General features: G+C 39.0%; 1 protein-coding gene across 1 annotated transcript in view; it reads right to left on the minus strand.

Annotated features, from left to right (window-relative positions):
• LOC139449711 (leucine--tRNA ligase, cytoplasmic-like) overlaps positions 1–21,395 on the minus strand; it is a 49,157-nt gene extending 27,762 nt beyond the window's left edge. Inside the window, exons 1-11 of the mRNA XM_071231223.1 lie at positions 21,227–21,395; positions 19,523–19,610; positions 18,503–18,583; positions 17,101–17,235; positions 15,859–16,020; positions 14,798–14,910; positions 13,640–13,703; positions 12,022–12,089; positions 11,087–11,312; positions 10,315–10,402; positions 355–431 (exon numbers count right to left, since the gene is read on the minus strand). Coding sequence (XP_071087324.1) covers positions 355–431; positions 10,315–10,402; positions 11,087–11,312; positions 12,022–12,089; positions 13,640–13,703; positions 14,798–14,910; positions 15,859–16,020; positions 17,101–17,235; positions 18,503–18,583; positions 19,523–19,610; positions 21,227–21,351 — 1,227 coding nt within the window. The 5' untranslated portion in view covers positions 21,352–21,395. The remainder of the gene's footprint in view (positions 1–354; positions 432–10,314; positions 10,403–11,086; positions 11,313–12,021; positions 12,090–13,639; positions 13,704–14,797; positions 14,911–15,858; positions 16,021–17,100; positions 17,236–18,502; positions 18,584–19,522; positions 19,611–21,226) is intronic.
• Positions 21,396–23,210: the final 1,815 nt, after the last annotated feature.

Raw genomic sequence — 23,210 nt, forward strand, 5'->3', positions numbered from 1 at the left:
CTCCTGCCTCACATTTAATGAGTGAGTGAGTGAGTTTGGTTTAACGCCGCTTTTAACAGTATGCCAGTTAAATCACGGCATGTCAGCTTAATGTGGGAGGAAAGTCAGAAAAGATGCAGGTCTCAGACGTTTACCACTTCGGTGAAACCCACGAGCACGGGTATGGTACTGACAAACCTAGAAACAGAATCGGGTCGAACCGGGATTCAAACCCACAATCATAGGTTTCTGGCATGCCCAAGGGACGCAACTCTGCACAGCGAATCGCGTCGCCTTAGACGACTGGACCACCCGTGCCCCCTTGCCTCACATTTAAAAAACAAATGTGTTGTAATAGATTGAATCTAAGCTCACTTCCTTCTTCTTGAGATCTCGAAGAGCTGCGTAGTCGTCAGGGGAATCAGAAGGAACGCTCGTCACGACACCAGTCCCTGTATGACAAACACACTTATCTTGAGTAACACAAACACACTTATCTTGAGTAACACAAACACACTTATCTTGAGTAACACAAACACACTTATCTTGAGTAACACAAACACACTTATCTTGAGTAACACAAATACACTTATCTTGAGTAACACAAACACGCTTATCTTGAGTAACACAAACACACTTATCTTGAGTAACACAAACACGCTTATCTTGAGTAACACAAACACACTTATCTTGAGTAACACAAACACACTTATCTTAAATAACACAAACACACTTATCTTGAGTAACACAAACACACTTATCTTGAGTAACACAAACACACTTATCTTGAGTAACACAAACACACTTATCTTGAGTAACACAAACACACTTATCTTGAGTAACACAAACACACTTATCTTGAGTAACACAAACACACTTATCTTGAGTAACACAAACACACTTATCTTGAGTAACACAAACACACTTATCTTGAGTAACACAAACACACTTATCTACAGTAACACAAACACACTTATCTTGAGTAACACAAACACACTTATCTTGAGTAACACAAACACACTTATCTTGAGTAACACAAACACACTTATCTTGAGTTACACAAACACACTTATCTTTTGTAACACAAACACACTTATCTTGAGTAACACAAACACACTTATCTTGAGTAACACAAACACACTTATCTTGAGTAACACAAACACACTTATCTTGAGTAACACGCTTATCTTGAGTAACACAAACACGCTTATCTTGAGTAACACAAACACACTTATCTTGAGTAACACAAACACGCTTATCTTGAGTAACACAAACACACTTATCTTGAGTAACACAAACACACTTATCTTGAGTAACACAAACACGTTTATCTTGAGTAACACAAACACACTTATCTTGAGTAACACAAACACACTTATCTTGAGTAACACAAACACACTTATCTTGAGTAACACAAACACGCTTATCTTGAGTAACACAAACACACTTATCTTTTGTAACACAAACACACTTATCTTGAGTAACACAAACACACTTATCTTGAGTAACACAAACACACTTATCTACAGTAACACAAACACACTTATCTTGAGTAACACAAACACACTTATCTTGAGTAACACAAACACACTTATCTTGAGTAACACAAACACACTTATCTTGAGTAACACAAACACACTTATCTTGAGTAACACAAACACACTTATCTTGAGTAACAAACACACTTATCTTGAGTAACACAAACACACTTATCTTGAGTAACACAAACACGCTTATCTTGAGTAACACAAACACACTTATCTTGAGTAACACAAACACACTTATCTTGAGTAACACAAACACGCTTATCTTGAGTAACACAAACACGCTTATCTTGAGTAACACAAACACGCTTATCTTGAGTAACACAAACACACTTATCTTGAGTAACACAAACACGCTTATCTTGAGTAACACAAACACGCTTATCTTGAGTAACACAAACACACTTATCTTGAGTAACACAAACACGCTTATCTTGAGTAACACAAACACACTTATCTTGAGTAACACAAACACACTTATCTTGAGTAACACAAACACACTTATCTTGAGTAACACAAACACACTTATCTTGAGTAACACAAACACACTTATCTTGAGTAACACAAACACACTTATCTTGAGTAACACAAACGCACTTATCTTGAGTAACACAAACGCACTTCTCTTGAGTAACAAACACACTTATCTTGAGTAACACAAACACACTTATCTTGAGTAACACAAACACACTTATCTTGAGTTACACAAACACACTTATCTTTTGTAACACAAACACACTTATCTTGAGTAACACAAACACACTTATCTTGAGTAACACAAACACACTTATCTACAGTAACACAAACACACTTATCTTGAGTAACACAAACACACTTATCTTGAGTAACACAAACACACTTATCTTGAGTAACACAAACACACTTATCTTGAGTAACACAAACACACTTATCTTGAGTAACACAAACACACTTATCTTGAGTAACAAACACACTTATCTTGAGTAACACAAACACACTTATCTTGAGTAACACAAACACGCTTATCTTGAGTAACACAAACACGCTTATCTTGAGTAACACAAACACACTTATCTTGAGTAACACAAACACGCTTATCTTGAGTAACACAAACACACTTATCTTGAGTAACACAAACACACTTATCTTGAGTAACACAAACACACTTATCTTGAGTAACACAAACACACTTATCTTGAGTAACACAAACACACTTATCTTGAGTAACACAAACACACTTATCTTGAGTAACACAAACACACTTATCTTGAGTAACAAACACACTTATCTTGAGTAACACAAACACACTTATCTTGAGTAACACAAACACACTTATCTTGAGTAACAAACACACTTATCTTGAGTAACACAAACACACTTATCTTGAGTAACACAAACACGCTTATCTTGAGTAACACAAACATGCTTATCTTGAGTAACACAAACACACTTATCTTGAGTAACACAAACACACTTATCTTGAGTAACACAAACACACTTATCTTGAGTAACACAAACACACTTATCTTGAGTAACACAAACACACTTATCTTGAGTAACACAAACACACTTATCTTGAGTAACACAAACACACTTATCTTGAGTAACACAAACACACTTATCTTGAGTAACACAAACACACTTATCTTGAGTAACACAAACACACTTATCTACAGTAACACAAACACACTTATCTTGAGTAACACAAACACACTTATCTTGAGTAACACAAACACACTTATCTTGAGTAACACAAACACACTTATCTTGAGTTACACAAACACACTTATCTTTTGTAACACAAACACACTTATCTTGAGTAACACAAACACACTTATCTTGAGTAACACAAACACACTTATCTTGAGTAACACAAACACACTTATCTTGAGTAACACGCTTATCTTGAGTAACACAAACACGCTTATCTTGAGTAACACAAACACACTTATCTTGAGTAACACAAACACACTTATCTTGAGTAACACAAACACACTTATCTTGAGTGACAAACACACTTATCTTGAGTGACACAAACACACTTATCTTGAGTAACACAAACACACTTATCTTGAGTAACACAAACACACTTATCTTGAGTAACACAAACACGCTTATCTTGAGTAACACAAACACACTTATCTTGAGTAACACAAACACACTTATCTACAGTAACACAAACACACTTATCTTGAGTAACACAAACACACTTATCTTGAGTAACACAAACACACTTATCTTGAGTAACACAAACACACTTATCTTGAGTAACACAAACACACTTATCTTGAGTAACACAAACACGCTTATCTTGAGTAACACAAACACACTTATCTTGAGTAACACAAACACACTTATCTTGAGTAACACAAACACACTTATCTACAGTAACACAAACACACTTATCTTGAGTAACACAAACAAACTTAACTTGAGTAACACAAACACACTTATCTTGAGTAACACAAACACACTTATCTTGAGTAACACAAACACACTTATCTTGAGTAACACAAACACACTTATCTTGAGTAACACAAACACACTTATCTAGAGTAACACAAACACACTTATCTTGAGTAACACAAACACACTTATCTTGAGTAACACAAACACACTTATCTACAGTAACACAAACACACTTATCTTGAGTAACACAAACACACTTATCTTGAGTTACACAAACACACTTATCTTTTGTAACACAAACACACTTATCTTGAGTAACACAAACACACTTATCTTGAGTAACACAAACACACTTATCTTGAGTAACACAAACACACTTATCTTGAGTAACACGCTTATCTTGAGTAACACAAACACGCTTATCTTGAGTAACACAAACACACTTATCTTGAGTAACACAAACACGCTTATCTTGAGTAACACAAACACACTTATCTTGAGTAACACAAACACACTTATCTTGAGTAACACAAACACGTTTATCTTGAGTAACACAAACACACTTATCTTGAGTAACACAAACACACTTATCTTGAGTAACACAAACACACTTATCTTGAGTAACACAAACACGCTTATCTTGAGTAACACAAACACACTTATCTTTTGTAACACAAACACACTTATCTTGAGTAACACAAACACACTTATCTTGAGTAACACAAACACACTTATCTACAGTAACACAAACACACTTATCTTGAGTAACACAAACACACTTATCTTGAGTAACACAAACACACTTATCTTGAGTAACACAAACACACTTATCTTGAGTAACACAAACACACTTATCTTGAGTAACACAAACACACTTATCTTGAGTAACAAACACACTTATCTTGAGTAACACAAACACACTTATCTTGAGTAACACAAACACGCTTATCTTGAGTAACACAAACACACTTATCTTGAGTAACACAAACACACTTATCTTGAGTAACACAAACACGCTTATCTTGAGTAACACAAACACACTTATCTTGAGTAACACAAACACGCTTATCTTGAGTAACACAAACACACTTATCTTGAGTAACACAAACACACTTATCTTGAGTAACACAAACACACTTATCTTGAGTAACACAAACACACTTATCTTGAGTAACACAAACACGCTTATCTTGAGTAACACAAACACACTTATCTTGAGTAACACAAACACACTTATCTTGAGTAACACAAACACACTTATCTTGAGTAACACAAACACACTTATCTTGAGTAACACAAACACACTTATCTTGAGTAACACAAACACACTTATCTTGAGTAACACAAACGCACTTATCTTGAGTAACACAAACGCACTTCTCTTGAGTAACAAACACACTTATCTTGAGTAACACAAACACACTTATCTTGAGTAACACAAACACACTTATCTTGAGTTACACAAACACACTTATCTTTTGTAACACAAACACACTTATCTTGAGTAACACAAACACACTTATCTTGAGTAACACAAACACACTTATCTACAGTAACACAAACACACTTATCTTGAGTAACACAAACACACTTATCTTGAGTAACACAAACACACTTATCTTGAGTAACACAAACACACTTATCTTGAGTAACACAAACACACTTATCTTGAGTAACACAAACACACTTATCTTGAGTAACAAACACACTTATCTTGAGTAACACAAACACACTTATCTTGAGTAACACAAACACGCTTATCTTGAGTAACACAAACACGCTTATCTTGAGTAACACAAACACACTTATCTTGAGTAACACAAACACGCTTATCTTGAGTAACACAAACACACTTATCTTGAGTAACACAAACACACTTATCTTGAGTAACACAAACACACTTATCTTGAGTAACACAAACACACTTATCTTGAGTAACACAAACACACTTATCTTGAGTAACACAAACACACTTATCTTGAGTAACACAAACACACTTATCTTGAGTAACAAACACACTTATCTTGAGTAACACAAACACACTTATCTTGAGTAACACAAACACACTTATCTTGAGTAACAAACACACTTATCTTGAGTAACACAAACACACTTATCTTGAGTAACACAAACACGCTTATCTTGAGTAACACAAACATGCTTATCTTGAGTAACACAAACACACTTATCTTGAGTAACACAAACACACTTATCTTGAGTAACACAAACACACTTATCTTGAGTAACACAAACACACTTATCTTGAGTAACACAAACACACTTATCTTGAGTAACACAAACACACTTATCTTGAGTAACACAAACACACTTATCTTGAGTAACACAAACACACTTATCTTGAGTAACACAAACACACTTATCTTGAGTAACACAAACACACTTATCTACAGTAACACAAACACACTTATCTTGAGTAACACAAACACACTTATCTTGAGTAACACAAACACACTTATCTTGAGTAACACAAACACACTTATCTTGAGTTACACAAACACACTTATCTTTTGTAACACAAACACACTTATCTTGAGTAACACAAACACACTTATCTTGAGTAACACAAACACACTTATCTTGAGTAACACAAACACACTTATCTTGAGTAACACGCTTATCTTGAGTAACACAAACACGCTTATCTTGAGTAACACAAACACACTTATCTTGAGTAACACAAACACACTTATCTTGAGTAACACAAACACACTTATCTTGAGTGACAAACACACTTATCTTGAGTGACACAAACACACTTATCTTGAGTAACACAAACACACTTATCTTGAGTAACACAAACACACTTATCTTGAGTAACACAAACACGCTTATCTTGAGTAACACAAACACACTTATCTTGAGTAACACAAACACACTTATCTACAGTAACACAAACACACTTATCTTGAGTAACACAAACACACTTATCTTGAGTAACACAAACACACTTATCTTGAGTAACACAAACACACTTATCTTGAGTAACACAAACACACTTATCTTGAGTAACACAAACACGCTTATCTTGAGTAACACAAACACACTTATCTTGAGTAACACAAACACACTTATCTTGAGTAACACAAACACACTTATCTACAGTAACACAAACACACTTATCTTGAGTAACACAAACAAACTTAACTTGAGTAACACAAACACACTTATCTTGAGTAACACAAACACACTTATCTTGAGTAACACAAACACACTTATCTTGAGTAACACAAACACACTTATCTTGAGTAACACAAACACACTTATCTAGAGTAACACAAACACACTTATCTTGAGTAACACAAACACACTTATCTTGAGTAACACAAACACACTTATCTTGAGTAACACAAACACACTTATCTTGAGTAACACAAACACACTTATCTTGAGTAACACAAACACACTTATCTTGAGTAACACAAACACACTTATCTAGAGTAACACAAACACACTTATCTACAGTAACACAAACACACTTATCTTGAGTAACACAAACACACTTATCTTGAGTAACACAAACACACTTATCTTGAGTAACACAAACACACTTATCTTGAGTTACACAAACACACTTATCTTTTGTAACACAAACACACTTATCTTGAGTAACACAAACACACTTATCTTGAGTAACACAAACACACTTATCTTGAGTAACACAAACACACTTATCTTGAGTAACACGCTTATCTTGAGTAACACAAACACGCTTATCTTGAGTAACACAAACACACTTATCTTGAGTAACACAAACACACTTATCTTGAGTAACACAAACACACTTATCTTGAGTGACAAACACACTTATCTTGAGTGACACAAACACACTTATCTTGAGTAACACAAACACACTTATCTTGAGTAACACAAACACACTTATCTTGAGTAACACAAACACACTTATCTTGAGTAACACAAACACGCTTATCTTGAGTAACACAAACACACTTATCTTGAGTAACACAAACACACTTATCTTGAGTAACACAAACACACTTATCTTGAGTAACACAAACACACTTATCTTGAGTAACACAAACACACTTATCTTGAGTAACACAAACACACTTATCTTGAGTAACACAAACACACTTATCTTGAGTAACACAAACACACTTATCTTGAGTAACACAAACACGCTTATCTTGAGTAACACAAACACACTTATCTTGAGTAACACAAACACACTTATCTACAGTAACACAAACACACTTATCTTGAGTAACACAAACAAACTTAACTTGAGTAACACAAACACACTTATCTTGAGTAACACAAACACACTTATCTTGAGTAACACAAACACACTTATCTTGAGTAACACAAACACACTTATCTTGAGTAACACAAACACACTTATCTAGAGTAACACAAACACACTTATCTTGAGTAACACAAACACACTTATCTTGAGTAACACAAACACACTTATCTTGAGTAACACAAACACACTTATCTTGAGTAACACAAACACACTTATCTAGAGTAACACAAACACACTTATCTTGAGTAACACAAACACACTTATCTTGAGTAACACAAACACACTTATCTTGAGTAACACAAACACACTTATCTTGAGTAACACAAACACACTTATCTTGAGTAACACAAACACACTTATCTTGAGTAACACGCTTATCTTGAGTAACACAAACACGCTTATCTTGAGTAACACAAACACACTTATCTTGAGTAACACAAACACACTTATCTTGAGTAACACAAACACACTTATCTTGAGTGACAAACACACTTATCTTGAGTGACACAAACACACTTATCTTGAGTAACACAAACACACTTATCTTGAGTAACACAAACACACTTATCTTGAGTAACACAAACACACTTATCTTGAGTAACACAAACACGCTTATCTTGAGTAACACAAACACACTTATCTTGAGTAACACAAACACACTTATCTTGAGTAACACAAACACACTTATCTTGAGTAACACAAACACACTTATCTTGAGTAACACAAACACACTTATCTTGAGTGACACAAACACACTTATCTTGAGTAACACAAACACACTTATCTTGAGTAACACAAACACACTTATCTTGAGTAACACAAACACGCTTATCTTGAGTAACACAAACACACTTATCTTGAGTAACACAAACACACTTATCTTGAGTAACACAAACACACTTATCTTGAGTAACACAAACACACTTATCTTGAGTAACACAAACACACTTATCTTGAGTAACACAAACACACTTATCTTGAGTAACACAAACACACTTATCTTGAGTAACACAAACACGCTTATCTTGAGTAACACAAACACACTTATCTTGAGTAACACAAACACACTTATCTTGAGTAACACAAACACACTTATCTTGAGTAACACAAACACACTTATCTTGAGTAACACAAACACACTTATCTTGAGTGACACAAACACACTTATCTTGAGTGACACAAACACACTTATCTTGAGTAACACAAACACACTTATCTTGAGTAACACAAACACACTTATCTTGAGTAACACAAACAAGCTTATCCTAAGTAACACAAACACACTTATCTTGAGTAACACAAACACACTTATCTTGAGTAACACAAACACACTTATCTTGAATAACACAAACAATCATCAACTCAATTATGCACATATTGCAATGAGTAGAGTATTTGAACTAAAATATAGAACTGGACAGAGACAACAGTTGAGCCATGTACTGACTGAATGAGTGGAGTCTTACACTGCCTTCAACATCACTGTTTCAGGGAGGACACCAACACAAGTATTAACGATGAGTTGAAACGATAAAGACAACAAGAAACAGTCCTTACTTTTCCAAAAATACCAGCCATTATATTACGTAGATTTCGCGTCTGCTTACTCCAGATTTCGAAACATGGCATGTTTGTTTCTTGCTACCATATAGAGAGTTGTTTTTTAGCTTTTAGCCAGTTTAGCCTCCAGGGTTCAAATTCAGCTATATAAAACATGCACCAGTGCAACCTATTATTGAAAATTGCATCCTAATATTTATGTCAACATAATCTCTGTGTATGGGTAATTCATAATGCTTTCATGGGCTTGACATCATCAAACTGTGGGTACTTCAAGATTATGTGCACGTGTTCCTGTTCTGTTTTACAGCAGCATGTCATTCATTTATGGGACACTGGCAGCAGACCAGCCTATGTTTCAAAATTTGATAAATTTATGGGACCAGGGTGCAACCTGGTATCCTCTCGTGCAACTGGGTTTCCATGTCAACATGCACCTGGTACAACTGGGTTTCCATGTCAACATGCACCTGGTGCAGATAAATCCAGTTTCTTAAAACGAGCCCCGCCCTGTACAGACAGTTAGTTCAGGCTGAACCATCCCCAGCCTCTTCCTACCTTTATCTTCCTTGATGGTCAGCATGGGCAGGGTGTAGATCGTCCGGTAGGATGACAGAGGAGCAGACAGAGCCTGGCCCATGATGTCCTGAAAAGTAATAAGAAATTATTATAGAGAGGTGAGGTGAGGTGAGGTGAGGTGAGGTGAGGTGAGGTGAGGTGAGGTGAGTACTCGCCCACTATGACAGTTTAACATGAATACCCCATAAGACCACTATGACTGTTTAACATGAATACCCCATAAGACCACTAAGACTGTTTAACATGAATACCCCATAAGCATATGTGCCAAAAAGTAGTGAGTGCATGGTATGGGCTTAATATTGCTTTTAGTATTATAGTCACACTACACAGTATAACGCAGCTTTTAACAGTATTCAAGTTATATCACGGCCTGTCAGCTTTATGTGTGAGGAAAGCCCGAAGTGATGCAGGTCTCAGACATTTACCACTTCGGTGAAACCAACGAGCACGGGTATGGTGCTGACAAACCTAGAAACATAATTGGGGCGAACCGGGATTTCAACCAACAATCATAGGTTTCTTCGCGGCGCCTTAGACGACTGGGCCACCTGTGCCCCCCAGTCATACTACAGTGAGTCACACCACATTGAGTTGACAAGCGAGAAGATCCTGGAGTGAAGTGGAGTGGAGTGGAGTGGAGTGGAGTGGAGTGAAGTGGAGTGGAGCGGAGCGGGGCGGGGCGGGGCGGAGCGGAGTGAGTGAGTGAGTGAGTGAGTGACTATTTGCCTCTACCTGTAACATGCCCTACCTGTCCAATGAGTTCCACCAGGACCTTGTACTCCCCATTGACAGCTGTGAATCCCTGGTAGCTCATGTTCCGTGCAGCTCTGCGCGTGCACACAAACACCTCCCCTGTGACAATCTCTATGGCAACATACTTCATGTCCGGACGCACCCAGCAGTTCGTCTGTCCAAACATGGTCTCTGGGCGCAGAGTTGCTGCAACCAGGAACACCGGATGGCCTGTCAGAGAACTGTGGAATGAAAACAGAAATGTTTATTTTGGCAGAAATAGAATAAACTGACTGATCCTAAGGGCATGATATTTTGGGAGGTCAAACAACCCTCTCATCCATTTCTTTATAGATAAGGACAGGCCAGCATTTATTATGGGGGTGGGTGAGATGGGTCTTAGGGTGGAATCATAGTTTGCCGACACCCATCACTCCCCCCACACCTGCACCCACACACACACACACAATACATGCAACATTTTTTCATGACCCTCCTTCCCACCACTATAATAAACGACTAGTCCTTAATGTTAAAAAGATTGTTTCATTTTTTCTTCTCCCCTCCGTTGCTCAATAGTTATCAATTTTGAGGACATCTGTCGTCACTCTGTCATTTTTTATACCCCCCCGCCCCCTAATCTCATCTGCCCCCACCCTACCCTTGATAAATGACCATGCCCTAAAAAACTTCATTTTCTTTATAGATAAATAACCACTAATTTCTTTACAGATACCGTAAATCTTAAAATTAATACGAGCAATGCGAAAAATGCAAGTGACAATTTCACAGAGTAGAATTTCTTAAAAAATAAACTGATAGTGAAATTTGAAACTGGCTATAAACTTTAAAGGCCAGTAAGCCCACCTGGTGAGCAATATTATGAAACTATATCACACACAGATCAGACAAAAGATACATTACATTGAAATTTTGTAAGAGAACACTCACCTGAGTTTCTGTGGGTAAGGTTCCTGGACTTTCATCTTAATCACTGTGTACTCTTGAGGTGCTACACCCTGAAACATCGCAATGATTTTATGAATTAAAAACATGTAAACAAGTAAACATATCATTTATACTTATCCTGACTCATACCAATTTTGCTTATCACATCTAATTTCCGAAAGGGACTAGAAACGTCCTGAAATGTGTTCCCAGAGAACAGAAAAACATCTCACCCAAACGCACCCCTGAGCCGCCAAGTGCGCCGGAATCATATGACCAAGCTGGTATACTCGTCACTGTCTCCCGTCCCTACTTATCATCCGAAACACACATCAGGGAAGAGGGTGAGACTAGGTGGGTGCTATAGCTTATGATTCAGGATAAGTATAAATGATATTTTTACTCTAAAAAATACATGTGTTACCTTATCTTGATTCATACTAATTTTGCCTGAATCCTACGCTTGGTTGTGGGTTCTGCCTGGATGCAAGATTCAGACATGATCTGTTCATATAACTCCATGGGAAAGTGATAAAATATCCTGTTTATTCTTCTTATATTTTTGTGGGTTACCCCCTCCTTTTTGGAGAAAAAGGAGTGAATCTTTGATTCCGTGGATTTGATAATGTGAGTTCACATAAAACGAAATAATGTCTTCAATCTCATTAAAATCAGATCTTAGTTGTCGCTATCGCTAAACAAAGATCTGAGGACATCCCATTACGGGTCACGTCAGAACAACCTTTCATTTGACCAATCAAAGCGTCACTGAACAGATCACGAAAGTGACAGTCGGAATGTATTTTCTAATCATGCAACCTCGAAAACGTTTATGCTGGGTTTTCTGAACGACAGTTACGGACCATACGACTGATTCCGTCAAAATTATTGTGTATCTCTTGGTTCGGTGGGATAGACATTGGAATGGAGGAGGCGTGGGAAGCACTGCCATACACTCTGAACCATATATTAGACATTCCAGAATGTTCATTTGTTCCGTTTTCAAAATATTAATCGAGAACTGTGTCAAAATATATTTCAAGTGTAGACAGAAATGGAATTCGCTAGGTTGAAACAAGTGCCGTAAAGCTTGAGAAAGCTGCTTTCTAATTGGCTGATGTCGACTTCTTGTTAGTCATGTCAGTCGTTGGTCAAAGTTCACGAAAGGTCGTCCTGACGTGACCCGTAATGGGATGTCCTCAGATCTTTGTTTAGCAGCAGCGAGAACTTAGATCTGATTTAAATGAGATTGAAATGTCTTCTGAGTTACACTTTCAAAATCAGCTTGTTGTGAAGGTTCTAAAGTGACATTTTGGAAGAAAAGGACAAGTCCCTCTTGATTTTTACCAATCTCGGATTAACGGACTAGTGGCCGTGTCCATCCCTGCTCTGCATTGAATTTACGGTGCCTCAGATGACAGAGTACCTCATGGCCCCCATGTCACTGGTAACCACGGTAACATGAATAAGTAAATGTCTTGAAATAGATCACTATTTAGGGAACACATTTGAACAATTTACCACCTGGACTGTCATCTGTTTCATACATTTTATTTTGCCATTGCGTAACATGATTAACAGAACCATCTCAATGAAATAGAGAATAACGAGCCCTGCTTACCTCCCCTGAACTCCGATCATGGTCCATACAGGGCTGGTTGTCTTTAGGGGAGAAGATGGTGTACCTGGAACACAATGAACCTGATGCATATTCAGTACATCAACAAGTGTATACATACACAAGGGACTTTTTTCAGTCTCAGAGAGTGTTATCAAAGTGTGAGTGAGTATGGTTTTTACTCCACTTTTTGCAATATTCCAGCAATATCACGACGGGGGACACCAGAAATGGGCTTCACACATTGTACCCATGTCTGGAATCGAACCTGGGTCTTCAGCGTGAAAGCAAACACTTTAACCACTAGGCTACCCGACCACCCCTTGTTATCAAAGGCAACCCCACAGGTATCCATTACAAATGTTTGTTTGTTTGTTTGTTTGTTGTTTAACGCAGCACTCAGTAATATTCCAGATCTGATGGTGGTCTGTAAATAATCAAGTACGAACCAGAAAATCCAGTGATTGACATCACGAGCATCGATCTATGCAATTGGGATACAATGACATGCATCAACCAAGTCAGCGAATCTGACCACCCGATCCCATTAGTTGCATGCATAGTGGCCTCTTTAAGACAATCATGGGTTGCTGAAGACCAATTCTAACCCTGATCTATATTGGTGTTTTCAACATGTACAAGTAATACTTTAATATACAATAAAATGCCATCAAAGTTTTGCACAACGGACAGCCTATTACTTTCATGCAGCAAAATGAACATACCGTAATCAACGTAATAAGCGCCCCATCCCAATAATCGCCCAAAAGCGATATTTGCTAATATATTGGCTAGTGAACAATCCCAATTAGCACCCCTGATCAATGTACACAAGATGCATGTATTCGTGTATAATACGCACTCATGTGTTATATGCACCCTTAATTATGGGCAATTAAATTCTGGAAAATATCTGTCGTGTATAAAACGACTTTTCTTGTGATCACTTCAGGCTGTCAGCATAAACCACGAAATTTACGATCTTTCAACTCTTTTTTTTCTCACCAAAATTATATTCTAATAAGAGCCCCCTATTTCTAATTTTGAGAGCATCCTGGGCACTTATTACGTCGAATACGGTGTGTTCAAGGGTTCCAAAATCTTGTGACTCAGAAGCAACAATCCTATGAATATATTCCAGACTCCAATCACAGCTCCCACCTTTTCCCGAACTTGCACTTATCACGTTCCTTCAGCCTGATGCACATCCAGCGAACGAAGGAGTCAAAGTACTTGTTGACATCAGTTGTCAGGAAGCTCCGCCTCCAGTCAACCTGCAGCAGCCAATCACAGAGCTTGTAAGTGAGTGAGTGATTTGGGATTAATGTTGCTTTGAACAGACTCCTGTCCCAACACTGTGTTACCCCTCACATTAATCACCTGCCCCAACCCCCATCTCAACACTGTTACCTCTCGCAGTAATCACCTGCCCCGACCCCCATCTCAACACTGTTACCCCCTCGCAGTAATCACCTGCCCTGACGCCCATCTCAACACTGTTACCCCCTCGCAGTAATCACCTACCCTGACGCCCATCTCAACACTGTTACCCCCTCGCAGTAATCACCTACCCTGACCCCCATCTCAACACTGTTACCCCCTCGCAGTAATCACCTACCCTGACCCCCATCTCAACACTGTTACCCCTCGCAGTAATCACCTACCCTGACCCCCATCTCAACACTGTTACCCCTCGCAGTAATCACCTACCCTGACCCCCATCTCAACACTGTTACCCCTCGCAGTAATCACCTACCCTGACCCCCATCTCAACACCGTTACCCCTCGCAGTAATTACCTGCCCTGATTTCAACCTCAGAGCTCCAGATAAGCTTTTGGTGTTTGGGTATCAGTAATTCTATCTGGGTATTTAAATTTCTGTTACCCACTAGTTTTTACACATGTGGGTATTTAAGTTAAATATTTAAAAACACTATTCATCTAGTCCCTGCAAACTGGTGTCATGTGGGTTCGAGAGCTTTATAGGACTCAAAAATACCATGATACTTCCACAAGAAAGCTAAACGAGTACCCAGGGTTACTTCACAATATTTTGATGATACGCACGTGTAGTGTATCTGTAATGTTCGTTGCGTATTTGATACGCTTTTTTTTTTTTTTTACTGCGTATTTCTGCATTTCTGATGCGTATATGCAGATACGCAGCTTATCTGGGGCTCTGCCACCCCAACACTGTGTTACCTCAATCAGTAATCACCTACCTTTACTCCCAAACTTCTGAGGTCATTCTTACAATGAGGGGGGAAGTACTTCAGCCAATGCATGGGGTCAGCAAATTCCTTGATCTCATCATTGGTCAGCCCTAGAGCAGCCATGATCAGCCACTGATACTTGAGACCACCTGTCTTGGCCAACACTTTACTCTGAAAGAAATGCATGATCTTGAATGATGTTGTCAGCCCTAAATTTAACAGTGTGCATGGACAGTGTCTTGATCTCATTAAAATCAGGGCCCCATTCCACAAAGCGATCTTAGCGCTACGATTGTCGTAAGTCTATGTTAAAGTATGGGAGTTACGATCGCCTTAGCGCTAAGAATGCTTTGCCCACAGGGCCCAGAGGTCCTGCTCTGATACCTCTGAGCATGATGATCTGAGGAGACCTCCATATTAGGTCATGTCAGGTGAACTTTTTAATCAGCCAATCAGCATCAAGGCTTCCTAATACTTCGTCCAAGTGAGCGAAGCATTCACATCAGCATATCTGATTTCAGTATCTCGAAAGTTCCGAAAATCGAAGGTATAGCAGTGCCATTATATTGTTGTGGATATGTAATACATCCTGTTGTTTCTGAGCGCCGTGGCATCTACACCCAAAATGGAGTAGGCAGTAACATCAAAGTACTGCAGTTTGTTTTTTTGGTTTAATGTGTGTACGTCTCTCATTACATGTTACATTACCACAGGTAGTTATGTGTTCCACACCATCAATGACCATGTTGGTTGAATGTATGCATAGAGAGAGTGATCATATTTTTATGCCGCTTTCAGCAATATTCTAGCAATATTATGGTGGAGGACTCCAGAAATGGGCTTCACAAATTGTACCCATGTGGGGAATCGAACCCCGGTCTTCGGACGAACACTTTAATCTAATCATTTGTCTACCCCACCGCCCCATGTCTGTCTGTCTGTCTGGATAGATGGATGGACGGATGGACGGACGGACGTACGCATGCATGCATGTATGTATCAATTTGATAAAGTCTGACAGGATTGAAATTGAGGTTAGGTCAATAGGGTCTTTCATTCAAGATTATAGCACTTATACAGCAATGTGTGTGTGTCTGTGTCTGTCTGTGTCTGTGTTCTCATCAACACACACAACTTCATGCCAAATACAATACAGAAATAATGAGACAAATACATACAAATATATTTTCATTATGTCTGATCCCAGCAAAGCAGAACACTGCACACACAATATTAAAAGAGCGGCCTCACCTTCTTGCCCACAGCCTTGTCCTTGATGACGACTTCCCTGTCCACTGGTGATTCCTCCTCCTCCACCTTCTCCGGGGGAAACTCGGGGGGGAACCCAAAGTCTTCCATCTCTCGCTTCAGCTTATCTGCACACGCCTGGCAAACAAGGGCAGCTGCTATCACACATCACCTACATTTACCCCAAGCAGACCCGACTTATTCAGATATCTGTCAATAATGACTTAATTTACCATGTTAATTTATCATCAAGTAATCTAATCTTGACACTGTTTTAAGTATAGGTCCCACACAAGTTGTATTAAGGACCTACATGTCTTTTATGCAGCTCTCTCTTTACTATATAAACCCATGAAGATTCCTGGGTAGAATAGGTCTTCAGCAACCCATGCTTGCCTTAAAAGGTGACTATGCTTGTCGTAAAAGGCGACTTACGGGATTGGGCGGTCAGGCTCGCCGACTTGGTTGATGCATGTCATACATCCCAGTTGCGTGGATCGATGATCATGATATTAATCATCGGATTATCTGGTCCAGACTCGATTATTTATAGACTGCCGTCATATAGCGGAAATATTGCTGAGTGTTGCGTTAAACAACAAACCAAAAATCTCTTTACTATAAGATGTCAACCAATCTTGAGAGCTATATAGTGTGATGTACCCTGTGTGTGAGCCTATGTTACCCGAGCCATCAGGGACCGGTTGACAACAAATTTATATTGCTGACATTCATTCATACAGGTCCGGAATATATGTCCGCAATTTCGCCAAGTGAACAAAACTTGCAGCAGATGGCGCAAACGAACCGAGTACCTTCCCTTACCCAATGCATTTGGATGAACATCGGTTCATTTCAGCTCAATGATACTTATCTGAGATATACAAGTTACCTAAGATGTGTTCTGACTGATCTCTCAGCGGGCTTCATGACGGGGCTTCATGGAAAAGAAGTCTTCAGCAACCCATACTTGCCGCAATAGGCCACTATGCTTGTCATAAGAGGCGACTAACGGGATCAGGTGGCCAGGTTTGCTCACTTGGTTGATGCAGGTCATAATTTCCCAAATGAAGGACCCGTGAAGATTCTGGGGTAGAATAGGTCTTCAGCAACCCATGCTTGCCGTAAAAGTAGACTATGCTTGTCGTAAAAGCCGACTAACGGGATGGGTGGTCAGGCTCACTGACTTGGTTGATGAATGTCATCGATCCCAATTGTGTGGATCGATGCTCATGATATTAATCAATGGATTGTCTGGTCCAGACTCGATTATTTACAGACCGCCGTCATATAGCTGGAATATTGCTGATTGGGGCGTTAAACAACAAACTAACCAACCAACCCAAATTTGAAAATCGATGCTCATGATATCAATCACTGGACAGTCTGGTACCCTGCAACTCACCTTGATAGGCATGCCAGTACAGTGCAGTCCGAATGGAAATAGACATCTCTTCCCAAGCATCCTCTGGTAACCCACAGCAAACTGAAACAGGGATGTACTGGTGCAATTAACATTGATTAAACACTGCTTCAAAAAGTAATCCGAACATATCACAGCATGTCAGCTTAATGTGTGAGGAAAGCCTGAAGTGATGGATGTTTACCACTTTTGGCACAGATGTGGTGCTGACAAATCTAGAAACATAACAGGGGTGAAATGGTAATTGAAGCCATCATCATAGGTTTTGGCACAAGCTCCTTCCCAGCGCGTGACACCTTCGTTACTCTCTGTAATATCACTGCCACCAGTGTGGGCACGGTCATTACAAGAATCTTGAAATCTGACCTCTAACCCCAAATGTAACCATGTTCATACTTTTGTTTATGTGTTTCAGAATGCCATCATAGTTCATTTGGAAAAGGTTTACGACTGACCATGTTTTCCAGGTGAATTTACTTTGTTGTTTGTATAATCAGATTGATTCGAGATTGCAGACTAACGGAAAATCAAACAACTTCTCCCTTACATTCTTTCTTCATCAATTACATGATGGTTTCAATGAAATAGTAATTTAAATTGACAAACACAGAAAGTAATTTAGCAGAGATAAGTGTATCCGGCATCACGACATTCGTCACTTGTTTGTAAACATAACGGTCAATCGGCTGCGAGTTCAACTCCAAGCATGGATGTGGTCATCTATCACTGTGGGGAGTTTTAATTCGTGTCAGCGATAGCATAGACATGATAGAGAGCTCTGTGACTGGGATATCGCAGTGAGGAGCTTGATTTTGGCATACCCAAGGGAGGTAACTCTGCACAGGGAACTGCAGCGTCTTAGACGACTGGGTCCTCCATGCCTCCACTTATAACATGAAGTACTCTTACATATAAGGACTGATTCATACAGCTATTACAATCTGAACCTACTGGTGCTAACATTTGTAAAAGAATAAAAGTATGTCCTGATATATAACCCACCTCACACTTGGACAGCGAGAACGTGTGGCCAAGGTGAAGACGGCCATTCATGTATGGAAAGGGGAATGTCACCATGTACTTCTCTCGTCTGAAACAAATTCATTATATATGTGCTGTATCAGTGTATATAACTTCAATTATCAGATAATAAACGATAGCTACGCAATAAATCGCAAAGAACAATGGAGAACGAAGCGTGGTTTATTTCACGATAAAACATTGTTCTATCATGACATCATTTCTGGAGATTCGAACAAGTGTTATTTTTTTAAGGAAGTGTCAAGTGAGTTGTTCCCTCCAGCTATATGACGGCAGTCTGTAAAATAATCGAGTCTGGATCAGACAATCCAGTGATTGACATCATAAGCATCGATCCACGCAATTGGGATCGATGACATGTATCAACCAAGTCAGTGAGCCTCACCACCTGATCCCGTTTGTCGCCTTTTACGACAAGCATAGTTGCCTCTTACGGCAAGCATGGGTTGCTGAAGACCTATTCTACCCCGGAATCTTCACAGGTAACTATTTCCAAAGCTTGTACAGTTTATCATCATCCTTAAACAGGCTGCACATAATGTTGATACCCCACCCCTCATGGTTTATTTCTTCCTGCAGTGTTTTATTGATAAACAACTCCCTTTATTTCATTAGTATTTTTGTTTGTTTGTTTGTGTCATCAATGTTAGTCACGTTAGTTTTGGAATGCACCACTCAGCAATATTGCAGCCCTTACAACAGCCAGTACATAAATAATCCATTCTTGGCCAGCCAATCTAGTGATCGATATTGTGAATGCGTGAGTGAGTGAGTATGGTTTTACACCGCTTTTAGCAATATTCCAGCAATATCACGGCGGGGGACACAAAAATGGGCTTCACACATTGTACCCATGTCGGGAATCGAACCCGGGTCTTTGGCGTGACGAGCGAACGCTTTAACCACTAGGCTACAGGACGGCCATATTGTGAATGAACAATCCACACTGTCATAGTATGATAGTAGTAGACTGACTGTGAGATGACCATTTTGTTCCCATAATGCATAGCACCAGTGATGCTAACTAGCAGCAAGCATCAACTTTCGATTTCTTCTAGTGTGACTGATGACCCCTGACCTTCAGCTCTCTGAGACGGCACCCTCCCCACTAAACCACGAAGACGGTTTATGAGATGTACAACCAACTTTTCCAGTTTACAATGTAAATCATGCCACATCATGCTTATGACAACAATAGGTTACTGGAAAACTACATAAACAAGAAATACCAATTACTGTATTCGACGTAATAAGCGCCCAGGGCGCTCTCAAAATAAGAAATAGAGGGCTCATATTAGAATATTATTTTGGTATAAAAAACAGAGATGAAAGATCAATTTTGTGGTTTATGCTGACAGCCTGAAATGTTTACGTACGACAGATATATTTTTCCAGAATTTAATTGTCCATAATTAAGGGTGCATATAACACACGAATGCGTATTATACGCGAAAAAATAAGTCTTGTGTACATTGATCAATTGGAAGGGTTGCTAATTGGGATTGTTCACTAGCCAATATGTTAGAAATTATCGCCGTGGGCGCTTATTAGAGCGGCACGCTTATTACGTCAAATACGGTACATGCAGTACAGACATGAGGAACTGTTTGTGAAAGTACTAGAAACTGTTCAAATGTATTTATGAGACCTGACGTTTAAACTCACTTTGCCTCAGGTGTGCCTGGGGCAGGGGCATCTTCTTCAAATATTTTCAACTTTTCCCATCTCGCTTGCACTTCTCGCTCTATCTGCTGTAGTTCCGACAACTTTGCAGTACTTTTTCTCTCCATGTCGAGGTAAAGTTATGTTCACTCCTTTGGTTATATTCCCTTGGTAAACTGCATCATATGAACAATTAATTGGTTACGTATACAGCATAGTAACTGTGGAAACGGCATAGCAGGTGTGTGCATATGTGTGTGTGTTTAACAGGTTATAGCTAAAATGCCACCAAGTCAAAAAGTCACCAATTGGTGAAAACGTCACCTCTCATAAAGCGAAAACAACTACTATTGCCTGGCGAAAACGGCACCTTTTTTTTAAACCTTGGTACTGAAATAAATGAAATTAAATTCACATGGTCACTTGCAAACACAAATAATTGAGAAATGTTGAAAAGCGTTTACATTAGCAAATGATTCGAAATTAGCCTCTACTATGATTTACGAGACAATGTAAACAAATCATATACAACATAACATATTAAAGTATGTAAATATCAATACTACTACGTAAATTGTTCTTATCGTTTTTGAAACTAGAGGTGCCATGTTCACCCGCCAAAGAGTACAAATCGGTGACGTTTTGCTGAGGTGCCATTTTAGCCTCCACTCGTGTTTATCTGTTGTTTAACGCTGCACTCAGCAATATTTCAGCTATATGACGGCGGTCTGTAAACATGGTAAATAATCGAGTCTGGACCAGACAATCCAGTGACTGTTTACATGAGCATCAATCCACACAATTGGGATCAATGACATGCATCAACTAAGTCAGCGAGCCTGACAACCCGATGCCATTAGTCGCCTCTTACAACAAGCATAGTCGCCTTTTACAGCAAGTATGGGTTTCTGAAGACCTATTCTACCCCGGATCTTCACGGGTTAATATATGTATGAAGGAACATGAAATAGATTATTAATAATATATATCAGATCAGACAAGGGCTGTTAATAATGTCAGTAGTGTTAATCTAAACCTGTTAAACATGAAAAGGATTCTGATCAGAGTGAGTTTTCTATGACACCAATTTTGACAGAAACACAGTGCTATATCACTGTGTTCTCTTAATTATGATCATTTCATTGACATTAGCAATCAACTTAACAGGGTTATTAAATGAACATGACAGGAAAGCCGAAAGACACGCAGATCGGGGAGAGGCAATGACAAATGACAGGCCAAAATGGTCATTATTGGTGTTGCCATATGTTATAAGGACGGGGTAAGAGCATGAAAAAAGTATGGTAAATTAACTAGGACATAAAATGGAGGTTCAGCAAAATATAATACAGTCCCAAGACCAATCTCTCCCCAACCCCACCCAACCCGACCCCCCTGCAGTAAAAAACAACATAAACTATAAAAAACCATGTGATCAGTCCCTTTAATTAATCTTACCCACACTGTCACTCGATCAAGAGACCATAAGATGTACGTGTGTCAAGACGATCCAAATAATCCGATTATCGCAACTGTCCGCACACTGTTCTAAACTAACATTGGGCATTTGACTTTTTAAAGACAGTATATAATTATTGCAATACTTTGCATGAGATCCGTCAACAGTGATGATGAAACAGATGGAAAAAGTCACGCTTCCACCATGTCAAACCACTGCCATAAGTGAAAGACGATCATGTGTAGCTCCACTTCACCGCGTGGTATTCATTGCGGGTGTTATTCATAGTTCCTGAACGACGTTGTCGTTGTTTGGAGCTTAGGTTCATGTGCGCTTTCGCAAGCTCCTTCCCAGCGCGTCACACTCTCGGCATAGAGAACGTCGCGAATGGGATATCGCTGTGAGGAGCTTGGCGCTTTCGGTACACGTGCAATCTCTCATATAAAGCCATAGCAATCCCCAATCATTTATGTGTCTTCGGCCAAAATCCGACTTTATCACATTCCGGGGGGCCCACATTTCTTTATA

Source organism: Haliotis cracherodii, unplaced genomic scaffold (genome assembly GCF_022045235.1).
Source record: "Haliotis cracherodii isolate W230 unplaced genomic scaffold, xgHalCrac1.p SCAF_8, whole genome shotgun sequence".
NCBI classification, from domain to species: Eukaryota; Metazoa; Mollusca; class Gastropoda; order Lepetellida; family Haliotidae; genus Haliotis; species Haliotis cracherodii.